We start from the raw sequence: 23,442 nt of genomic DNA, 5'->3' as shown, positions 1-23,442 counted from the left end.
ATGTTATTGTGCAGTAAGTTCCATTTTATAGAGATTAAATTCTTCCTTTCCAGCATTCTGCAGACCGAAAGTCAGAACAATGGCGAGCTTTGGAAGATGCACTAAGCACTCGTAACAAGGTTGTAGACAGAGCAGCTGAAGCACTGGCAAAGGCCAGGTAAGTTTCCTTACTTATTTGTTCTTAATGTTTACATGGTTAAGATCTATCCTAGCATCAAGGACGGAGTACTTTGGTGACAGCTCTTTGCACTGGAATGCCCTCAAATAGGTTCTTCCCTTTTTTTGCAATCGTTGAGCTAGAAACCATTCCTAGCATAGTTTGCAATGCAAAGAAGAAAGACCGAAGCAAAACTGGGAAGGGGAAGGAACTAAGGTATACGTTCTCCATGCTCTCAAACCAGGGCATGACCATTGAGGGTGAAGCTTGTACTGTTTATAGCCATCTACTGCCAGAAGTAAGCAGCCAGTGGTGCAGTGGCATCAGCACCAGTCTTGGTGGTGAATAGTCCTGAGTTTGAATCCAGCATCAGTCACCTTGGTTCCATCTGCACAGTATCAAGGAAGTTTGAGACTATTGAATGTGGCAAGACCTGTAGAATTTGGCAATGAAGCTGAAAATATTTGCTCTGGAGCCAGCTACAGCTCTGCTCAAACAACATTATTATCTACCTACTACTGTGGAAAATCACCTGGCAATTATCTAAACTGGCCATTTTTGCCCCATTATAATTCTACTTCAACAAACATGGATGGTTTAATTAATATGGCTATCAGGTATCACTTCCTCAAAAATAACCTGTTTACTGCTGCTTAGTTTGGTCAGATAAAGATAAATTAACTCTGATTTATTATAGTCTTGACACAATCATGGCACTTAAATGGACGGACTCCACATTCACCATCCCTAACATTCATTCTCTACACCTCCATGTTTGTGGTATTTACCATTCACAAAATAAACTTGGAACAGTAGGGTAATGTGCCAGACTTCTGTGGAGGTGCCAGTTGAGAACAGATCTTTCTGTAGTTAAGAAACTGTTTCTAAGGCTGCATTACAGTTTTACTTTTCCCCGGAGATGTGTTGTCTCAAGATCAATATCTTCTGGGCTTAGTGCATTATTGGAACAGTTCTGAATGCCTGTTTCAACAAAGTTTCATACAAGGAGCTAACATAAGACTGGTATTTTGTAATGTAACTTTTGGATCCTCTGCTGAAATGGGGTGAACAGTAACAATTGGTTTGTGCAATAACATGACTGAGAAAGCCTATCTTTCTTGGTATATGCAGATTTACAAAGTGTTTATGCATGTGTATGACTAACTTTTGTTTTGTCTCCTTATTTTTTTTTAAAGGGAAGAATTGAATAATCTTCGGAATACAATTGAAGAAGCTAAAGGGGCTCAGATCCCTGATGTTAGACCACAGCTTCTAGCTGCAGAAAAAAATCTTAACAACATGGCATTAGATCTGGATAATGTAGTAAAGAAGGTAATCAGCAGCTTTTAATTTTGTAAAACTCCCTTCCTCTCTTTTTTTAAAAATTAGATGCAGCAACAAGGACAAGACAATGTGATTTGATATCCTCTTTTGTCAACTTGCCAAATTGTCTGTTCCTCTGTTAACTTGACGAGGTATCAGTGGGGTTTTGGTATTAAAAGATGATGGCCAGGCTAGCAGGAATAGAGGTCCTGTCTAGATTCTCTTCCCTTTTATATTGATACTCAGTTATTTTGGTAGTCCAGTTGCAATTGATCTAAAAAGTGACCAAGTTTGTAATGAAAGTAGGAGTGATGATGCATTTGTAATTAATGCTTTACTTTCCTTGAATCATCTTGCTCTTTCTCAAAGTTTTTGTTACTCATTAAACAGTCCTTTGAGAGAAGTTCTTAATGGGTAATATTTGGGTTCTAGACATCAATTTTTCCATCTAATGGTTTACACATCTGCTTTTGAGCCAAATATAAATTATCATATGCCATTTTCTGTGAGTGTGCACGTGTGTTCTAAGTAATGTGAACTAGGCATTACTTGAGTATTCTTCATTGCTAAAACTAACTTTTTTTTCACCTTTCAAAAACAGAATCCTTTTCTAGTGTAGAGACAATGTCATGAGTAGTGAATACTATCTTGCTATTGTTTTTCAGTGAGTCACTTAACTCATTGTTATTAACTTTCAGACACTCTTCTTCCTCCATTACTGTATTCTTTCTGGGTTTATACAGCCTTTTCCTACCTATGCTTTGGCACCATTTGTAATCCCATATACTTATGTCCAGTCCCCTACACATACACTTTATGCCTCCACCCAATATCAGGGTATCCTGATGCATCTTTGCTCCTTTCTGTACAGAGACTTGAACCAATTCCCCTACATAACTTTATCTGGCTGAACTTGTCTTTACATTGAGTAAACTCCTGTGATCATCCCCCCTCCCCAAATACAGGATGTAGCTATAGGAACCTGTGAAGGTCCAAACTATGCTTGTCTCTTTATAACTACATAACAATTACAGCACGGAAAAAGGCCATCTTGGCCTTTCTAGTCTATGCCGAACGCTTACTCTCACCTAGTCCCACCTACCTGCACTCAGCCCATAACCCTCCATTCCTTTCCTGTCCATATACCTATCCAATTTTTTTTCTTAAATGACAATATCGAACCTGCCTCTACCACTTCTACTGGAAGCTTGTTCCACACAGCTACCACTCTCTGAGTAAAGAAGTTCCCCTTCGTGTTACTCCTAAACTTTTGGCCCCTAACTCTCAACTCGTGGCCTCTTGTTTGAATCTCCCCTACTCTCAATGGAAAAAGCCTATCCATGTCAACTCTATGCATCCCCCTCATATTTTATGTGGTTAAAACATGAAATCTGTTCACAAATCCCAGATGATATACTTGGTTATTTTTGCACCAGAAATCCAGGACTTAAAAGCTGCTAAATTGAATTAATTTGTTGATATTCTGACTATTTAAATTTCCCGTTTTCTGCAGCAGCTTTCTTTTGGATTGCATTGCTCTGCACCTCATGTAATCTGATATCCCTGTTGTTGCATTTTTTTCTCTTCTTTTACTAAGGTTGAGGCAGCTCAGTCAGAAGCCAAAATAGTTGTTCAATACAGTGAACTGGTGGCTATGGCCAGGGATGAGTTCAGGAAAGAACTGGAAAGCATCACTCCAGAGCTACAAACTGGCTGGAAAAATCTCAGTAAGTATATGATTATTGTTCGTTCAGTCCAGAGGAAATAGATGCAACTTGTTCAGTCTCTTCTTTTAACTCAAGCCTCCAGACAATGTCCTGATGAGTCTTTTCTACACTCTCTAGTTTAATCATGTCTTCTAAAGTGAATCATTATTGCTTCATAGCAAATGGGAGGAGAGGTTTTGTTTCGATGTTTTTAATGTATCTGTAAAGGTAATAGTGAGAAGATCGCTGAATTGTAATATGGGCAAAAGCCCATAATTTATATGGAGGGTTATACTGTATGCATAGACAAGTGAAAGGAAGTAGCTGAATGCTACTGGTATTTTACACAAAGACAGGCCATAAATGGGATAGTGCTGGTAAAAAGTAGGATCTTGGATGATAATTGTATTTCATAAGAATGATTGAAATAGAAATGTGTATATCGGTTTCCAGAAACTTGGTTGAACAAATCCAGCTAAAAAAGGGATGAAACAAAAGCAAAGTGCTGGAAATGCTCTGCTGATCAGGAGGCATCTGTGTAGGGAGACTGCTGAAGGTTTGTGTTGATGCTCTTTTATCAGAACAAGGAAAAATTGATGTGGATTTAGTTTCAAAGAAGGGTATGGGGATTGGAAGACTGAGACCAAGAGTGGTTGAATGACAAATTTTGGTGATGCTGACAGGTAGGATGGTGAAGGCTTGTTAAAAGCAGCTGCAGATGTAAGACCATAAGATACAGGAGCAGAATTAGGCTATTTGGCCCATCTAGTCTGCTCTATCATTTCATCATGGCTGATCCAGTTTTCCTCTTGGTTCCAATATTCTGCCTTCTCCCCATATCCATTCGTGCCCTGACCAATCAAGAATCTTATCAACCTCTGCCTCGAATATACATATAGACTTGGCTTCCACAGCTACTTGTGGCAAAGAATTCCACAGATTCACCACTCTTTGGCTAAAGAAATTCCTCCTCATCTCCCTTCTGAGACTATGTCGTCTGGTCTTGGACTCTCCCGTCAGAGGAAACATCCTCTTCATATCCACTCTATCAAAGCCTTTCACAATTCGATAGGTTTTAATGAGATCACCCCTCATTCTTCTGAATTCTAGTGAATACAGGCACAGAGCTGTCAAATGCCCTTCCTCACCAGACTCAACCTACAGATTAACCTTTAGGGAATCCTGAACAAGGACTCTCAAGTCCCTTTACACCTCAGTTTTTTGTATTTTCTCTGTTTAGGAAATAGTCAACCCTTTAATTTCTTATACCAAAGTGCATGACCATACACTTCCCAACACTATTCCATCTGCCACTTCTACGCCCATTTTCCTAATCTGTCTTAAGCCTCTCTACTTCCTCAAAACTACTTGTCCTTCCACCTGTCTTCATATCATCTGCAAGCTTGAAACAAAGCCATCAATTTTATCATCCAAATCATTGACATGCAAAATAAAAAAGAATTGGCCCCATCACAGACCCCTGTGGAACACCATTAGTCACTGACAGCCAACCAGCAAAGGCTCCCTTTATTCCCATTCTTTACCTACTGCCAATAAGCCACTGCTTTATCCATTCTAGAATATTTCCTGTAATACTATGGGCTTATAGCTTGTTAAACAGCATCATGTGTGGCACCTTGTCAAATGCCTTCTGCAATTCTTAGTACACAACATCCACCATTTCCAACAGATTTTTCAGTCAAATTTTGTCTTCGCTGACTCTGGCTTATTTTATCAACACACACAAAGTGCTGGAAAATCTCAGCAGGCCACTCAGCATCTATGGAAAAGAGTAAATGGTCGACGTTTTGGACTGAATCCCTTCATCAGGTGTTGATGGGTCTCAGCCTCAAATGTTGACTGTTTACTCTTTTCCTTGGATGCTGCATGGCCTGCTGAATTCCTCCTTGGACTTCCAGCATCTGCAGATTTTCTCTTGTTTGTGATTGACATGTGTCTCCAAGTATCCTGAAACCTCAAAATTAATAATTGACTCCAACATCTTCCCAACCACTGAGTTCAGACTAGCTGGCCTATAGTTTCATTTAGTGACAATTTAAATTTCTCAATCTCCCGAAACCACTCCAGAATGTTGCGATTCTTGAAAGATCATTACTAATACCTCCACGATCCCTTCACACTCCTCCTTCAGAACCCTGGGGTGTACATGGTTTGGTCCAGATGACTTTTTCAGCTGTCCATTGATTTTTGATGATGACTGAGGCCTGGGCAAGGTTGTATGGAAGACCTGCAGTTGCTCATGCTGCAAGTCTCTCCTCTCAACGCCACCAAAGTTGTCCAAGGGAAGGGCATTAGGACCCATACAACTTGGCACTGGTGTCATGGCAGAGCAATGTCTGGTTAAATGCCTTGCTTAAGGACACAACACGCTGCCTTAGCTAAGGCTTGAACCAGCGGCCTTCAGATCACTAGACTGAGGCCTTATCCACTTGGCAACGTGCCAAGATGACTTATTTACCAGATGACTTATCTACCTTCAGACCTTTTATTTTCTCAATAACCTTCTCTCTAGTTATAATAACTTCATGCCCACCATATCACTAGTGTATTTCATAGTGAAGACTGACAGAAAATACTTATTCAGTTCATCCACCATTTCATTGTCCCCCTTTAGTACCTCTCCAACATTGTTTTCCAGTGGTCCAATATCCACTATTGCCTCTCTTTTACACTTCATGTACCTGAAGAAACTTTTGGTATCATCTTTAATATCATTGGCTAGCTTACTTTCGTATTCTGTCTTGCCTTCTTAATGACATTTTTAGTTGTCTTCTGTTGGTTTTTAAAAGCTTTTCAATACTCTTAACGTCTCACTAAATCTTGCTGTATTATATGCCCTCTCTTTGTCTTCTCTTCCTTTAGAATACTACTTCCTCATTGGAATGTATATATCCTGTGCCTTCAAAATTGTTTGCAGGAATTCCAGCTATTGCTATTCTGCCGTCATTCCAGCTAGTGTTCTTTTCTAATCAATTTTGGCCAACTCCTCTCTCAAGCCTCAAATTCCCTTTACTCCACTGATAATACTGATATATCTGACTTTAACTTTTCAGATTTCAGGGTGAATTTGATCATATTATGATCATTTGCCTCTAAGGGCTCTTTTACTTTAAGCTCTCTATGATCAATTCCTGTGCACTGCACAACACCGATCCAGAATAGCTAATCCCCGAGTGGACTGTTCTTAAAAAGCCATCTTGTAGGCATTCTAGAATTTCCCCCTCCTGGAATACAGCACCAACCTGAATTTCCCAATATACCTTCATATTGAAATCCCCCATAACTATTGTAGTATTGCTCTATTGGCATGCATTTTCTATTTCCTGTTGTAATTTGTAGACCACATCCTTACTTATTACTGTTTGGGGGTCTCCGTAGCAACTCCCATCAGGGTCTTTTTCCCTTGCATTTCCTTAGCTCTATCTACAATGATTCAACATCTTCCGACTCTGCCACCTTTTTCTAATGGTTTTATTTCACTTTATCAACAGAACAATGCCACCTCTGCCTGTCCTTCTGATGCACTGTGTGTATCCTTGCACATTAAGCTCCCAAGGATGGTAGTAAGAAAAGAATGAGAACCGAGAAAGGGAGGAATAGTGGAGTTAAGTTACAGAGCACTGCAGTTGCTGGATTCTGAAGTAAAAAAGAATACTGGAAGTACTGAATATGATAGAAGATAGATGTGTTGGAAACTTGGATTTGTTGCTTTCGTTATAGATTCATGACGGAGTTTCGCATGTCTGATTCTGATTTTCTTCGGTGGCCTGGTGTAAAGTCACTGATCTGTATCTTCCTTCACACACTATGTCTGACTTAATGGGTACTTCCAATGATTTACCTTTTTAAAAAAAAAAAGATTTTTAGTGTCTGTAGTTTTTTTTTTACTTGATTTGGTTAAACTGTGAGGAAAAGGTTAAGTACAGATTTAACAGATGTGTAGTCGCCAAGAATTGGTTTGGTCACTCTGGGCTATGGAATGTTCAGAGAACAATGAACATATTTGATCTGCAGAATATACGTAGGAGAGGGAGGAAGTAATTTTCATGACTGCTGTTGTAATTATGTACTAGTATTGTGTATCTAGCAGTATAAAAGTTGAAGAATGTTTGGAAGTTGCTGGGAATCAAATGATTCCTACACTATATTGTTCTTTAAGCCCCTTGTTTTTTTAAAAAAAAGAACTGTAACAACTTTATTTGCAACCCTGACAAAACATTCTTGCCTGAAAGCTCTTAGTAGTATTATGGGTAATGTCTGAGAGTGCAACTAATTGTAAGATAATTTTGTCTTTGTCGTAACCTTGGGCCAGCTACTAGTCATTCGGGAAGGCAAATCTCTGAATAAGCTGGCATAGGGCATAAATACATCCTGAGAACACACATCTTTTTAGAATTGGAGTATATTGCATTTCATGTTTTCACACTTCACTAGTGTACTTTCTTCATGTAAGTAAATTCGCTTTCTTTATACTGTACATGACTTTCAGAACAAGTTTGTGTATTTAGTTTATGCATGAAAGATTGAAAAGGAGAATCTCTGGATGTGTGAGTTGGCCAGCAACTGTGGACTGAGAAACGGTTGATATTTGAAGTTGATGACCGTGTGTGAAGGTCATATTAACTGCTCTTCTCTCCACTGATGATGCAGGACAGTCCAGTACTTTTAGCATTTTCTTTTCATTTTAATTAGCTTTTTGTTTAGGCTTATTTCGTATCTTACTTCTAGCAGTTTGGAAGCGAAACATGGTAAAGGTAGTAACATTACACATTTTGAAAGTGAATGTGTCGCTGCTGTTCTCATTTTGACTATAACAGTTTGTGTGACTACTTGTAGTGGTGCTGTTATCAACACGGAATAATTTTTCCCACCCTTTTCATTGCAGAAGTGGCTGATCTAGGTGAGTCTGGCTAGTTTGTTTCAAGCTCTTCTGAAATCATTGAACTTCAGCTATATTCATTAGGCTGGGAGTTCCATCTCAGCAAAATCAGGAGCTTTGAATTCCTTGTCACTGTAAATCAGGAAGTATTGTATTGCTCCATCTCTTCAGTCCTGTGACATTTAGGGAACTTATTTCAGCAAGTATTACTTGAAATTATAAAATGCTGAAAAGAAGCTAGCCTGTGGCACAACTATACTTGTGTTTTTAGATGAAAGTGATCAAATATTGGGAAATTATTTTAGAAAGCTCAAACTCTATAATTTATGAAGGAAAAGCTGCTTATAGGGAATTGGAGCATTGCTGAAAACAGAACTGCCAGATTGTCAGTAGTGAGGTATAGAGGGTTCAAAAATTTATGTATAGTCTCAGTTTTCCATCTTGTTTAATGGATAAATTAATTGCAATATATTGAAGCAGAGGATCAAAGGATTCTTGCTGTGCTGAAACTTGTGATTTTTGGCAAGGCATCAGTTTAAGTTTACAGTGGATCCTGGGGTAGTGAAGACCAAATTGGATAGATTGTTGTGCTGGACAATTATATTGAAGCAACATACATAAAATGCTGGAGGAGCTCAGCAGGCCAGGCAGCCTCCGTGGAAAAGAGTACTGTTGACATTTCGGGCTGAAATTCTCCATAATTTTTAGTGCATTCCTTAGATTTCCAGTATCTGCAGATTTTTTCTTGTTTGTAATTGCATTGAGCCATCACTCATGACCTTAATTAATGGAGTTTTTTCCCCACATTTAGGTATTAGCTATTGACTCTACTCTCTGCACTTACATAAAGAATCACTATTTGGATCATCAACTCTATACCTCTGGGAGAGGTGGGATGTTGAAATAGGAAAGTGTGAGGTGTAAGTTGTTTGTACTGTTGGGATGAAAGGAGATCTTTCGATGCATTTTAAGGAACATGTTTTATTCTGTGGTTTTGGTCATAACTGGGAGCAGGTAGTAGGATACTATCCTCCACTCAGTATTCCTTGAGGGAAATTATCCTGGTTTTATTGGAAGAGGTTGTTTGTTATACAGGGGGCTTGGTTTATTTTTGACAATTAAATTGGTTGGTAATAAATTGATTCAATTTTGCAGTTCAGTTCATTGTTGATACCATTTTATTGGGTGATACAGTGTGGTCATTAAAGCATAGGAGCTCCCCAGTTTATTGAAGATAAGCCTTACAGAAATCTGACTTTATGCAAATTCTCCATAAAGAACTTTTCAAGATAGTAATGCTAGTTTCCAAAATGCAAACATTTTCAGGGCTTAATTGAATGGAGTAGCAGTTAATGAACTGGTCCTGGGTGGTGTGTTGTGGGTTGGGGAAGGGGAAGAAACTGTTTATATGTAACTTTCCCACAGTAATCAGATACCATTGTTTTTAAGAATGCAATTGCATGTTTACTGGCTACTTAAGAGGTTTGCTTTGGAAACTAACAAGGCAATCTCTTCCATGATATGTAAAATATTTTAACAAACAATGCAACATCAATTGACATGAAGACCATCGAAATTAGCCACTGAATGTGGGACATTCTAATTCTGTCCAATTGTAACTACGTGGGGGAAGACAATAAGGATATTGATCCTCATTGAAATTGTTTACTTCTGATCTACAGTAAAATTAGTTTATGGACATTTCTCAGGAAGGGAACTCTGACATAATCCATGAACTGCTTGAACAAATGGAAAGGAAGAAAAGGAATTTCCTAACTCTCATGCTTTTATCTCAATTATCAAGATAGTGTTACTACCTCCAGAGTTACAGTGACATATGTTACCTGAGGCTATTTATATTTTTTCTGCATTTTGTATGTACTTTCCTTAGCACACCTTTATACTCATTAAGCTTACACTCTAAGTCTAAAATACTTACAGTTTTAGAAGTATTTGTTAATTCATCAGATGAGCAACAAGAATTAAGTGTTTGGAGCACAAACTTTACATTTAATCATCTCCTGTGCCAAGGAAAGTAATACATTGTTGATCAGCAATCAAAGCAATTCATTTTATTGCCAGATGCTTTAATTGGTGCTTGCTTTCCTTGTGTATATGTCATTTATTAAATATTCTGAGTAAAAGTATAAGTTTAATGTTATTACTATTAGTGTTGTCATTTATCTTTTTTCTTTTGATTTATGAACAGTATTAACATATTTTCACTTACGGATTATTCATAATGCTGCAGAAACTGAGGATATTGCTAAGCTGGTAAAGTTTGTAATTTGCCATTTTTATCTCCCTTTCACAAAGGGAATGTGCAAAAGGATTTGATAATAAAATACTTCATTGTCCTTTAGCATTCAATGAGCAGCCTCCAGTCCTAGTAAATCCCATGTATTTCAACGATTTCTTTTTTCTGTTCCTCTATATTACTGAACACAGCAGACTTGCTGACACTTAAGTGTACATTTGATCTTTTTTTTGGTAGTGAGGAGGATGACTTTATGTTGACATTTCGAAATACATAGCAAGGTTGATTCCTGATCTACTAATCATGGATACCCTTGTTCTCTATTGTGTTCTAATGTTTTTTTTTCCCAAACTGTAGCTGGCCAGCTGAGCACTGATGACCTTAATTCTTTGATTGCCCATGCCCATCGTCGCATTGACCAGTTGAACAGAGAACTGGCTGAACAGCAAGTTCGAGAGAAACAACACATTGAAAAGGCACTTGAGCATCAGAAATTGGAGAATAAGAAGGCTTTAGAAATGGCGGTGACAAAAGCCCTGGAGCATTATCAATCAGAAAGGCTTCTGGAACAGGACAAAAAGGCAAGACCTGTGCCCAGTCACTTATTGGTTTTACTACTAAGCATCCTGCCTATATCTACAAATTACTTTTAACATTAATCAGCAGCATCAATCATTGCTGAGGTGATAATGTGCCAAGTTAGTCTGAAACCTGCTTATTATGTATTGTAGAAGAATGATTTTTCACATGCAGCAAACTAATCATTTCTGCCCGCACATTGCCCATATCCCTATTCCTGTGTCTAAGAACTACTTAAATTCCTCTGTCATATCTGCCTCCAGTTCCACCTCTGGCAGCACATTCTGTGGACCCACTACTCAATGAAAAAAAACCCAAATCCTTTGCACATCTTCTAGTCACTTAACTGACTAACATCAGTTGCCATTTGCAGTTAGAATAATTTGCAATTTCAGTCCTCAAAGGCATAATCTAATTTTTAGATTATTACCTCCCGTCATAGATCCCCAATCTGTGGAAATAGTTTATCTACCCATTGATTCTGCTTAAAGTTTAGAAAACCTCAATCAACTCACCTAACCCACTCCTTATCCCTTCAGCTACTTTCTACAAAATGCGGCTCTACTTTATGTAATCTTGTAGTTTAAGATTTGAGCCAGACTCATAAATTATACAGCAGTTGCAATGAAGCAAATGTATCCTTCCTTAGCAATGGCAGCCTGATATGCTTGGAAGTCTAACCAGGTCTCTGTAACTGTAACATAACTTTTGCCACCTTGTATGTTAGTCCTTCAGCTACAAGAGACAGCATTTCTTTTTGATTAGTTTCTATGTTTGGTACTTTAGTCTTATGTACAGAGAACCTTAAACCTACCAACAAAACAATTACAGATGCTGTAAATCTTAAGAATAGAACATAAAATGCTAAACATAGCAAATCAAGCAATGTTTGTGGAGAAAGAGTTAAATCTCAGGTCAATGACCATTTCTGACAACCCAAAATCCTTTGGGATTACCAGTCATCTTCTAGTTTGAAGTGCAGGGATAAAGAATATTTCAGTGATTAATGCAGGGTTATGTGGTAGTACTAAAGAGTGAGAATAACTAGAATATTAACCTGCCTGTGTTGACCTGTTTTAATTGCACTTTTCATGGTAGAGATTTCTGTGTTAGTAATATTGTTTTCAAATTCAGATTGAAGAAGTACGTGAAGCGATGGAGGTAGAGATGCGAACTCAACTACGTAGGCAAGCTGCTGCTCACACTGATCATCTGAGGGATGTACTCAAAGTTCAGGAACAGGAGTTCAAAGGGAAATATAAGGAGGTAAGTTTATTTCTGTGTGTCATAGACTCAATGGCCTGAAATGGCCCTCCTGGTTTGGCTCATAAAGCAAACCCATTCTTCCAATCCTGTCTCCACATTTTCAACTCCATCAAGATCCTATCATTCACCTAACACACAAGTGGCGGTTTATATTGACAAACAAATCTACTAACACATACGTGTTAGAGAAGTGGAAGAAGAGGACTTGGAGGCACAACATATGATGGTGTTGTGGATGTTGAGGAGGATAATTTTGTGTTAGAGAGATCTTGATCAGTTGGTATATTGGGCAGAAGAATAGCAGATGGAATTTAGTCCTTGTAAATGTGAATTGATGCATTTTGGGAGGTCAAAAGTCATATAGTGATTTGTCCCGAGGGAACTTTCAAGTACAGCAGGTTTGGTGTACAATGCCGACGATCCTTGAAAATGGCAACTCGGGTGGATAAGGTGGCAAAGACGTCGAGAAAAATGCTACCTTACTAGCCACACCATAGAATATAAAGGAGGGAAGTTTATGAAACATTGGTGAGGCCCCAATTTTGGTTCCCTTAGTATAGAAAGCTCCCTCTCCAGAGAAACCTGAAGGAATTCACCAGGATGTTGCCTGGGAGGGTATGTTGCAGTTGTGAGGGGAGACTGGAGAGGCTGGATTAGTTTTCTTTGGAGCAAAGAGGGTTGAAGGAGACCTGATGGATTTATACAAAATTACAAGATGTATAGATAGTCATAAAATTATCCCCATAACACCTCTGCACTCTCGGCTAAACGATATTGTTCTATAAGGACAATCCCCCTTACATTCAAAAATAATATAAAGTGCGACCTCCATTTTTGATTGGACATGGGCTGATGAGGGTTTAATTGGCTGAATTGGATATGTCCTCATTTTATGGAGTGAACTGAATTTTGTGTATTTAGCTGTCAGTTATGTACCAGTTGGTTGACCCACCTTTCATGTTTCCTTTCTCCTTGAGGAGAGTAATATTTCCTTTCACGTAATGCTCTTGAGATCTTGACTTTGCAGAATTATAACTGAATTTAAAATTAGGTTATCCTGCATATTCACGGTACAGGGTTATGTTTAAAATTGTTTATGCTAAACCAAGTGAACACTTACTTGACTTCCATTTAAAACTAGTAGGTTCTAGACTGGGCCATTCAATCAAATTATAGCTGAAATGGCTCAAATTCCCAACAACAGCCTGCACTTACTGTGTTGGCCACATTTTAGCCTGAGCCACTTGCTTTAACAGTGACATAGAAACATAGAAAATAGGTGCAGGAATAGGCCTTTTGGCCCTTCGAGCCTGCACCACCATTCCGTATGATCATGGCTGATCATCCAACTCAGAACCCTTTACCTGCTTTCTCTCCATACCCCCTGATCTCTTTAGCCACAAGGGCCATATCTAACTTCCTCTTAAATATAGCCAATGAACCGGCTTCAACTGTTTCCTGTGGCAGAGAATTCCACAGATTCACCACTCTCTGTGAGAAGAAGTTTTTCCTCATCTCAGTCCTAAATGGCTTCCCCTTTATCCTTAAAAGGGGAGTGACCAGTCACTCCACGACCAACCTGCCAAACACCAGCCTTTAGAGGTATCTCCTTCATGCTGATATGATGTGATTCATTGCTGGACTGGTGCCAACTTCCCAGCACAGCATCCCTTTGTCATCCCTTTGTATATAATGCTTTAAAGACTCCTTTTAACACTGCTTCCATTAACATTCTTATTCTTGGGCATTTATCTTGTGCACTAAGGAACATATCAGTGTAGTGGAATACTGGATAGTAATCAGTGATTTACTACTATGTAGATTGAGAATGGAATTCAGTTATGATATTCTGACTGGCTGAAGTTAATTTGACACAGATTGTAAATGGACCCCTGCTTATTTCTGTTTAAAACATTAAAATATATTTTGTTAACTTACCTACTGCCTGTTAGGCTGCTGATGTTTAGGGCAGCAATGAAGGTCATCCGTCTCTTACGGTGTTCAGGGCTTCCTTCATTGTCTCAGTAGCTCAGTTTTCACTACTGTCAGTCATGCAAGTCCTGGGTGGAGATTCAAGAATACCGTTGTACACATGTAGAAGGATCCTTAATTGCTATTTCCATAACAGTTTTGTTTGACCAGTCACGGTTGTTGGCCCTGAGCTGAACCACTGAACCTGGGGGATGATGGACCACTCTGGTTTTGGCTACCCTTTGACCTGTTTGGCATGGGTGACCCTACCAAGACCAAAGCATAAAGCTCTGATTCCTACCAATATAACTCTCCGGATCATTGAGATGCACAAACCTCCAAAATCTATGACAAGGTTGTGGTCCTCTTGGAAGAATTTTGTTTAAGTGACTGTGTTGCACCTTTCAGATTCATTTCCTCTGGAGCATTAGAGGCTGATAGAAGCTTAATAGTTTATAAAATTCTGAGAGTTGTAAATATCTGTCCTGCTGAAGGGTCTCGTTGACTGTACTCTTTTCCACAGCCGTTGCCTGGCCTGCTGAGTTCCTCCAGCATTTTGTATGTGTTGCTTAGATAACCAGAATTTTTTTTTCCTTGGGGTTGCAGCATCAAATAGGAGAAGGGAAAAGTTGAGAGGATTTGCAGAGCAAGTTTTTTTTACACAGTGGTAGATGTCTGGAATAGGATATCAGTGATGTTAGTGGAAACAAGTATAATAGTGGAATTTAAGACGGTTTTAGTTAGATGCATGAATATGTAGAGAACGGAAGGTTATAGATCGTGTGTAGAGAAAGAATTAATATAGTTTGGCAGCACGCTCAGCATAGACATCATGGACTGAAGAGTCTATTCCTGTGTTCATTGTCATTAAATAATTTTATATTTCATGTTCACTCTAAGGAGTTTATTGATTTTTCCTTTTAAAAGTACATCAAAAGGAAATGCATGCCATAAAGAAAAATTGCTTAAGGCCATTTAGTGCTATTAGATGCAGGTTTGTACAAGTTTCCTGCCATTTGATTTTTTTTTAAACTTCACAGGAGCTACAACAGAAATTATCTGAATATGAGATGCAGTACAGACGCTTATCTCAAGAACAATTGGACAACTTTACACTGGAGATGAATGCAGCTTATTCCAGGCTGAAGGGTATTGAAAAGGCAATGGAGAGTGAGTGATTATTCGTCATTACACATATTTCATGTAATTTATGAAAAGCTTTAGTAAGACTTACTCAAAGCTACAGTACAGTATACCCTCATGTTGTAGAGGGATTATGTTCCTGGAAAACTATAGCACAATTTTCTGCAATATGAACTCTTGAAAACATATTCAAAATTTGTTGTTTCATTTACACCATCTATTTTTATTTGCTTAAATTTGTTAAGTGCAAATTTTTTATTCTATATCTCAATTTTTTGTGTAGTGATTTGTGAACTCTTAAGGGGAAATTCCATTTTGCAAACTGCTATGACAAGGGGGGTACACTGTAATTTCAAAACTATCCTTGTTGCTGGAAATTCTTACAAAATATAGAGGAAAGGTCACCAAATATATTAATTCTAAGGTGAAACATCCATTGAGCCAAGTTCTTAACAGGACCAGTCTTTTCACCTCATAAGAGAAGTGGGAGTTTGAATATTGTTACAATTGTCTCATCTTTTGAGGTTCTCAGCTACCAGGTTTTGTTTAGCAGCATGAGAAATACTGTCAGTTACTTAGATGGTTACCATCAAAAGAATACTGAACAAGGCTCTTGTCCACTAAACAGAGTACTTTTCCTACTTGCCTGTTCCACTGCGTTTAAAATTCATCTCTTTGTCAGAACGCTGTGGCAAAAGTATATACAATCCACATGGCATGGATTAGTTAATGGAAAACATTAAGAATATATGGATCATTTTCATTTTGGCTACTAGGAACTAATGAGTTCTGGAGTTCATCTGCTTACAGTGTGAACTGACAATGTACACAGAGATTAAATTTATTTAATGCAAGGGAAATGCTATCTCAGATTTTACTAATTTTTCTTTGATAAGAGGAGTATGCTAGATGTTGCCTATGTGGACTTTTACGAGGTCTTTTGACAAGATATCACATGGTAAGCTGACCCACAAGTTTGAGCTTATGGCATTGAGGGCAGGCTGGCAAATTGGAATCAAAATTGGCTGAGCAATAGGTGTGGATAATGGAAAGTTGCTTTTCGATTGGAAGCTTGTGTGAGTGCTGCCACCTTTGTTGTTTGTAACAAACACTAACGAGTTCCATTATGAATGGACACGGTATGGTGAGGAAGATTACAGATGATCAAAAAAGTATTAGTGTTGTATATGGCGAGGACGTTTGCCTAAAGCTGCAGTGTGATGTAGACGAGCTAAAAAGTTAGAGGTGTACAAGGATTATAAGATGCATTGACAATAGGTGCGGAAGTTGGCCCTTCGAGCTAGCACCGCCATTCACTGTGATCATGGCTGATCATCCACAATCAGTACCCCGTTCCTGACTTCTCCCCATATCCCTTGACTCTGCTATCTTTAAGAGTTCTTTCTAACTCTTTCTTGAAAGCATCCAGAGAATTGCCCTCCACTGCCTTCTGAGGCAGAGCATTCCACAAGTATTGTGTGGTCGTGTGGATAGCCAGAGGCTTTTTTCCCCAAGGCTGAAATGTATAGCAGGAGAGGGCATAGTTTTAAGGTGTTTGGAAGTAGGTCAGGGGTAGGTTTTTTACACAGGAGTGGTGAATGTGTGGAATGGGCTGCCGGCGGCGGTGGGAGACAGAAATGATGGGGTCCTTTAAGAGACTCCTGGATGGCTACATGGAGCTTAGAAAAATAGAGGGCAATGGTTAAAGCCCAGGTAATTTTAAGGTAGGGACATGTTTAGCTCAGCTTTGTGGGCTGAAGGGCCTGTATTGTGCTGTAGGTTTCTATGTGGAATGACAGTTGCAGTTTAATCCCCTCTAATGAGGGATGATGCATTTTGGAAGGCAAACAAGGGTAGAATATACACAGAAAATGCTATAGTTCTATGGAGTGGCAATGAACAGAATGACCTTTGGGTTTCAAGTCCAACAATCCATCGGATGTGGTGAAGATGTCATGTTGGATGCTTGCCTTCATTTTCTCTGGCATAATAATGGTGTAAATGATGTGGCCGACTAATGGGAACTGTCTAAGCAAAGATAGTGCCTTGATAATGACATTAGTTTTCTTATCTTCTCTATGGATGTGGAGGATTCTGAGGAGATAACGTACTTGCAAGCAAATGGAGCTAGTTTAGATGGGCAGCTTGTTTGGCTTGGATCGGTTGGGATGAATGGCCTACTTCTGTGCTGCCGGACTCTACACCACTGGCCATACCTCTCCAGTCCTTGGAGGTGCCAGAGAATAGGTAGTAGATGTCTTCATAGTATGGTGAGGACCACAGTTACCTAAAGCACTGTGCACTTTGGGCTGGGTCTGTGGTTTCTTTCTACAAAAACATTTTTCCTCAGACAAAGGTTGTGCAAGCTCACTGAAGGCAACAGTGAATTTCGTAATTGATGTCTGCTTTTAGTGAGAGGTGAGATTCAGGAACAAATTTGTAGAGAGATCGCAGGCTGTTGCAAGAAATGCAAGGTTGTTATAGTAGGTGATTTTAACTTTCCCATATCAAGGGATATGGGGACAAGGCAGGGACTGGGTATTGATAGTGAATGATCAGCCATGATCTCAGAATGGCGGTGCAGACTCAAGGGGCCGAATGGTTTACTTCTGCACCTATTGTTTATTGTCATATTGACTGCGACTCCGATACTGTAAAAGGACTAGATGAGATAGAGTTTATCAGATGCGTTCAGGAAAGTTTCCTTAATCAGTATGTAAAAATCCCAGTGAGAGTGTGTGCTCACTTGATCTGCTATTAGGGGATGAGACAGGGCACAAGTTTCTATAGGGGACCACTTGGCATCTAGTGATTGCAATGCTATTAGTTTCAAAGTAAAATGCAAAAAGATGGGTCAGATACGTGGTTGAGGTTCTGATTTGGAGAAAGGCCAATTTTGATGGTATCAGAAAGGATATGGCAAGTGTGGATTGGGACAGGCTGTTTTCTGGCAAAGGAATACGTGGAAAGTGGGAAGCCTTCAGAAGTGAAATTTGACGAGTACAAAGCTTGAATGTTCCTGTCAGAATAAAAGGTAAAGAAAACAGTTGTAGGGAACCTTGATTTTCAAGAGATATTGAGGCACTTTTAAGAAAAATAAAAGGAGGTGCATAGCTTGTATATGCAGGTAGGAGCAAATCAGAATCAGATTTATTATCACCGGCATGTGACGTGAAATTTGTTAACTTTGCAGCAGCAGTTCAATGCAATACATAATCTTTTCTTTTCAAATATTATTATTATTATTCAAAAAATAGCATAGTACATTGAAGTAACAACACTTACAATGCCTCAAAAAAGAAGAAATTATCTTAAGGATTGAAAATTTTTGTGAATTTAAAAAAAACCCTACTAAGCAAGAAAAGTAAGGGAAAAAAAAGAACCCATTGAAGTTACAATCCCAGAGTCATGCGTCATACAAAAAGTTTCTAAAAATAAACATCAAACCATCAACAAGACAAAAAAAAAAATCAAAAAAATTTGCGTTTAGATTGTGGAGGAAATCTTATCAATTAACTGAAATGATAATAACGAGCAAATGAGCCCCATCTCTTCTCAAAATCAAATAAAGTTTCAAAGGTTTGACTTCTAATTTTCTCCAAGCTAAGACACAGCATCACTTCACAGAACCATTGTGACAAAGTAGGAGCTGATATATCCTTCCATTTCAACAAGATGACTCTCCTAGCTATCAATGTAACAAACGCAATAACATGTTGGTCAGACACAGAAATACCATGGATATTTTGAGGAATTATTCCAAAAAGCACAGTCAACTTATTAGGTTGTAAATTGATTCTGAGTGCTTTAGAAATTGTCGAAAAGACTGACTTCCAAAACTGTTTTAATACAGAACATGACCAGAACATATGTGTCAGTGTAGCTATCTCAGTTTTACATCTAACACAATACTTGTCAATATTGGGAAGTATTTTAGAAAGCCTCTCCTTCGTCAAATGGTACCAATGTACAATTTCAAATTGAATCAGTGAATGACTAGCACAGATCGAAGAAGAGTTAACCAGCTTCAGAATCCGCATCCAATCCTCCCATATAAAAGTCAAATTGAGTTCCTTCTCCCAATCCTGTTTAATCTTAAGTAAAGGACGCTTATCCCATTGTAATAATAAATTATAAATTCTTCCAATAGAACCTTTTATCGAAGGGTTCATATTCATAATAGTATCTAACAAGTCAGCTACGAATATGTAAGGAAAATTACTTAAATATTTTTGTAAAAAATATCTAACGAAGATATTGTAAAAAGTGTGAATATGAGAGAGAATACTTATCGACTAATTGTTCAAAAGACATCAATCTACCTTCTTTAAATAAATCCAAAAAAGAATTAATACCTTTATTTTTCCAAAGTAAAAGATTGGATCACTCCAAGAACGTTTAAAAAAGTAATTACAATAAATTATACTACAAAGTTTAAAATTTTTAAGATTAAAAAAGTTGCGGAAATGGAGCCAAATTTGTAAAGAGTGCTTAACCACAGGATATAGGTTTAAATTAGCAACTTTAGCTAATTGTATAGGTAGAGCAACTCCTAATAACGATGTTAAATAAAACCGTTTCACAGCTCTCAGTTCCAGGTCTACCCAAATTGGCTGATCATTCCTATCATCCCAATATAACCAAAAGGACATATGCCGCAAAATAACAGCCCAATAATACATTCTTAGATTAGGTAAAGTGAGACCTCCGTCCTTTTTCAACTTTTGCGAATAACATTTACCAATTCTTGGTCTTTTATTATCCCAAATAAAAGATAAAATAATATAATCAATCCAATCAAAAAACTTCTTAGTATAAAAAACAGGAATATTCTGAAGTAAATATAAAAATTTTGGTAAAATCATCATTTTAACTACATGAATACGACCAACAAGTGTAAATGTAAGTGGGCTCCATCTACTAAATGAATACTTCATAGAGTCCACTAAAGGAGGAAAATTGGCTTTGTAAAGATCCTTATATTTTTTAGTATTTATAATACCTAAATATCTAAAAGAATCCATTACTTTAAAAGGAATATTATCATATATAGAGACAGATTCATTTAAAGGAAGTAATTCACTTTTACTAAAATTTATTTTATATCCTGAAAAGTCTTCAAATTTGTCAAATAATTTTAGCAAAGCAGGAATAGATTCTTCAGGCTTAGATATATATATATACACACCAATAAATCATCAGTGTAAAGAGAGATCTTGTGCATGGTCTCATTCATAAAAATCCCATAAGTATTTTTGGTTTCACGAAGAGCAATATGCAAGGGGTTCTTATATTAAGTTAAATAACAAAGGACTTAATGGACAACCTTGTCTTGTCCCCCGTGATGGCTGGAAAAAAAGGATTCCTACAGTTATTAGTGACAACAGTAGCAATAGGAGCTTTATATATCATAATCCAATTATTAAAATTAATACTAAAAACCAAATTTTTCTAAAACATTAAATATTTCCATTCGACTCGATCAAATTCTTTTTCAGCATCCAAAGATATAACGCATTGTGGAGTTATAGAAGAGGGCGAATATATAATGTTAAATAATCTCTGAATATTTGAATAAGAATAACGACCCTTTATAAAGCCTGTTTGATCTTTAAAAATGATTTTACCCATAATACTTTCCAACCGATTGGCCATTATCTTGGAGAGAATCTTGGCATCAAGATTCAATAATGAAATAGGCCTGTCTGTATGAGGCACAATCAATAGGATCTTTATCCTTTTTGAGAATTAAAGAAATAGAAGCTTCATAAAAAATAGAGGGTAAATCACTTCTCGCAAAAGAATCTTTAAACATCTCCAACATATATGGAGAAAGCAATTTTCCAAATTTTTTATAAAATTCTACAGGATAACCATCAAGTCCCTGGGCCTTACCCGATTGCATTGGAAAAAATAGCTTTATGAATTTCGGATTCAGTAATTTGGGCATCGAGAGTTTTTTGATCCTCAGCAGAAATTTTAGGGAAAGCAATCTTTTGTTTTAAAAAAAAAAAAACCTTCATTTCAGAAGCGTCTACTGGACATTGAGATTTATAAAGTACAGTATAAAAATCTTGAAAAATCTTAATAATTTCTTCATATTCCCAAGCCAGGGTACCATCTTTTCTATGAATTTTCAAAATTTGCCTCTTGGCTCCAGCCAATTTTAATTGAGAAGCAAGTAGTTTATTATTTTTATCTCCAAACATACAAAATTGGCTCTTTAACTTAAGTAGATAACCTTCAATTAGATGAGTTAATAATAGGTTATATTGTGATTGAAGTTCCACTGTTAACCTGAAAGTATTGATCTGCTCAGTTGAGGAAAAACACCAGAGACACGAAATTACCTCTGAAGCGGTTTTTATTCAGAGAGGAGTTCGCAGCCACACGCACTTCGGGCATAAGGTAGTCAACTCCCAATTTGTCGCTTCACAGAGGTCATACTTATACCCAAAAATGGGGCACTACATTCGCAAATATGGTTACCGATTCAAATTCATCGATTGATTGACTATTGCATAGCTAAGCACGTAAAATACTCGGAATAAGTATAGACATGCAAAATACTTGGAATAAGTATGGACGCAAGCAAAACACTCGAAATAGGTATATAGCTAAGATACTTTGCTAGACACATTGTCTCGCGGTGGCAAGGTTCCCTTTATTTGTGGTTGCCATATCCGTCTGGCATTCTATTTCAGTTACCTGTTCCCTGCCCTCCTATGCTTCCCCAATTACATACTCTGTCTCTAGTCCTGTACGCATACTTTGCTACACTTACCCCTTGTCCCCCCCTACACGTATCCCTTACCCTCTCCACATTCGCACCACCCTTCTTTTGAATAAGTCAATATTAGAAGTCACATAGATATTATCTAAATCTTTAATTTGCTTTGAAATTTTATCTAATTCTGCTTTAGTCTGTTTTTTAAGTTTAGCCGAATAAGAAATAATCTGACCACATCAAAATGCTTTGAATGTATCCCATATAATTAATTTAGACATGCCTCCTATATCATTAAAAAGAAAAAATGCTTTTATCTGACTTTCGATAAAAGTGATAAAGTCAGAGTTTTGCAATAAAGCCTGAGACATGCGTCATGGTGGATGGCCAAAAATGACGTCATCAAATTCGAAGGACGAACTCAAAGATGCATGATCAGATATAGCAATAGCGTCATATTCACAGTTTTTAACATTAGGCAAAAGGTGGGGATCAACTATAATATAATCAAGCCTTGAATATTTTTTATAAACATGTGGGGTAAAAAAGGAATATTCTCTGTTATCAGGGTGTAAATGCCTCCATAATTCAATCAACCCAAAATCAGTCAAAAAGGAGTTAATAACTGACGCAGAACAATTTGGAAGTCGCTGAATAGTTGAGCTCTTGTCAATCATAGAATTTAAACAACAGTTAAAATCCCCACCCATTATCAACATATACTAATTTAAATCTGGCAGTAAAGCAAATATTTTTTTTAAAAAAGGATCATCTAAGTTAGGACCATACAAATTAACCAAAAACAACCTTTCTATTACAAATCACTCCTTTAACAATTAAAAATCTACCATTAGAATTTGATTCGATATCTTGTTGAGTAAATATATTAGATTTAATAAAGATAGACACGCCCTTAGTTTTGCTCTGAGAAGTAGCATGGAGCTGTAGTCCATTCCACCAGCGAAAAAATCTATTATGATCTCCCATCCTGATATGCGTCTCCTGAGCAAAAATTATATCAGGTTGGAATCAATTAATAATTTTAAAAGTCTTTTTTTGTTTAATAGGACGATTCCAACTACTTATTACATTAATCCGTTTAGCAGCCATACTATAATTTTATTCCAGTTTACTTTATACATGCACAGAACACATACCAATACGGGATTATCAAAGATGACAGTGATGAAGAATACAGCCATATAGAAAACACGCATGCTCCGGAACCACACAATGGGGAAAAAACTCCTAACTCTAATAATCTAGCAAAGAGAGGAAAAAAGATAAATAAAATAAAACATAATAAATAAACAAGTAAATTAATTATGTATATTGAATAGATTATTAAAAAATGTGCAAAAACAGAAATATTGTATATTAAAAAAATGTGAGGTAGAGTCCAAAGCTTCAATG

General features: G+C 37.5%; 1 protein-coding gene across 3 annotated transcripts in view; it reads left to right on the top strand.

The window, feature by feature from the left end:
• Window positions 1-23,442, top strand: part of immt (inner membrane protein, mitochondrial (mitofilin)) — a 52,405-nt gene that overhangs the window by 24,926 nt on the left and 4,037 nt on the right. For 2 of the 3 annotated variants that reach the window (XM_059965632.1, XM_059965630.1), the window contains 7 exons: window positions 54-157; window positions 1,354-1,489; window positions 3,078-3,207; window positions 8,093-8,107; window positions 10,701-10,924; window positions 12,057-12,188; window positions 15,200-15,329. In XM_059965632.1, coding sequence (XP_059821615.1) covers window positions 54-157; window positions 1,354-1,489; window positions 3,078-3,207; window positions 8,093-8,107; window positions 10,701-10,924; window positions 12,057-12,188; window positions 15,200-15,329 — 871 coding nt within the window. The remainder of the gene's footprint in view (window positions 1-53; window positions 158-1,353; window positions 1,490-3,077; window positions 3,208-8,092; window positions 8,108-10,700; window positions 10,925-12,056; window positions 12,189-15,199; window positions 15,330-23,442) is intronic. The other variant, XM_059965631.1, reaches the window with a different exon arrangement.

Source organism: Hypanus sabinus, chromosome 3 (assembly GCF_030144855.1).
Source record: "Hypanus sabinus isolate sHypSab1 chromosome 3, sHypSab1.hap1, whole genome shotgun sequence".
Classification (NCBI taxonomy): domain Eukaryota; kingdom Metazoa; phylum Chordata; class Chondrichthyes; order Myliobatiformes; family Dasyatidae; genus Hypanus; species Hypanus sabinus.
The sequence above is the reverse complement of the archived record's forward strand: the minus strand, read 5'-3'. Positions and strand labels throughout refer to the sequence as shown.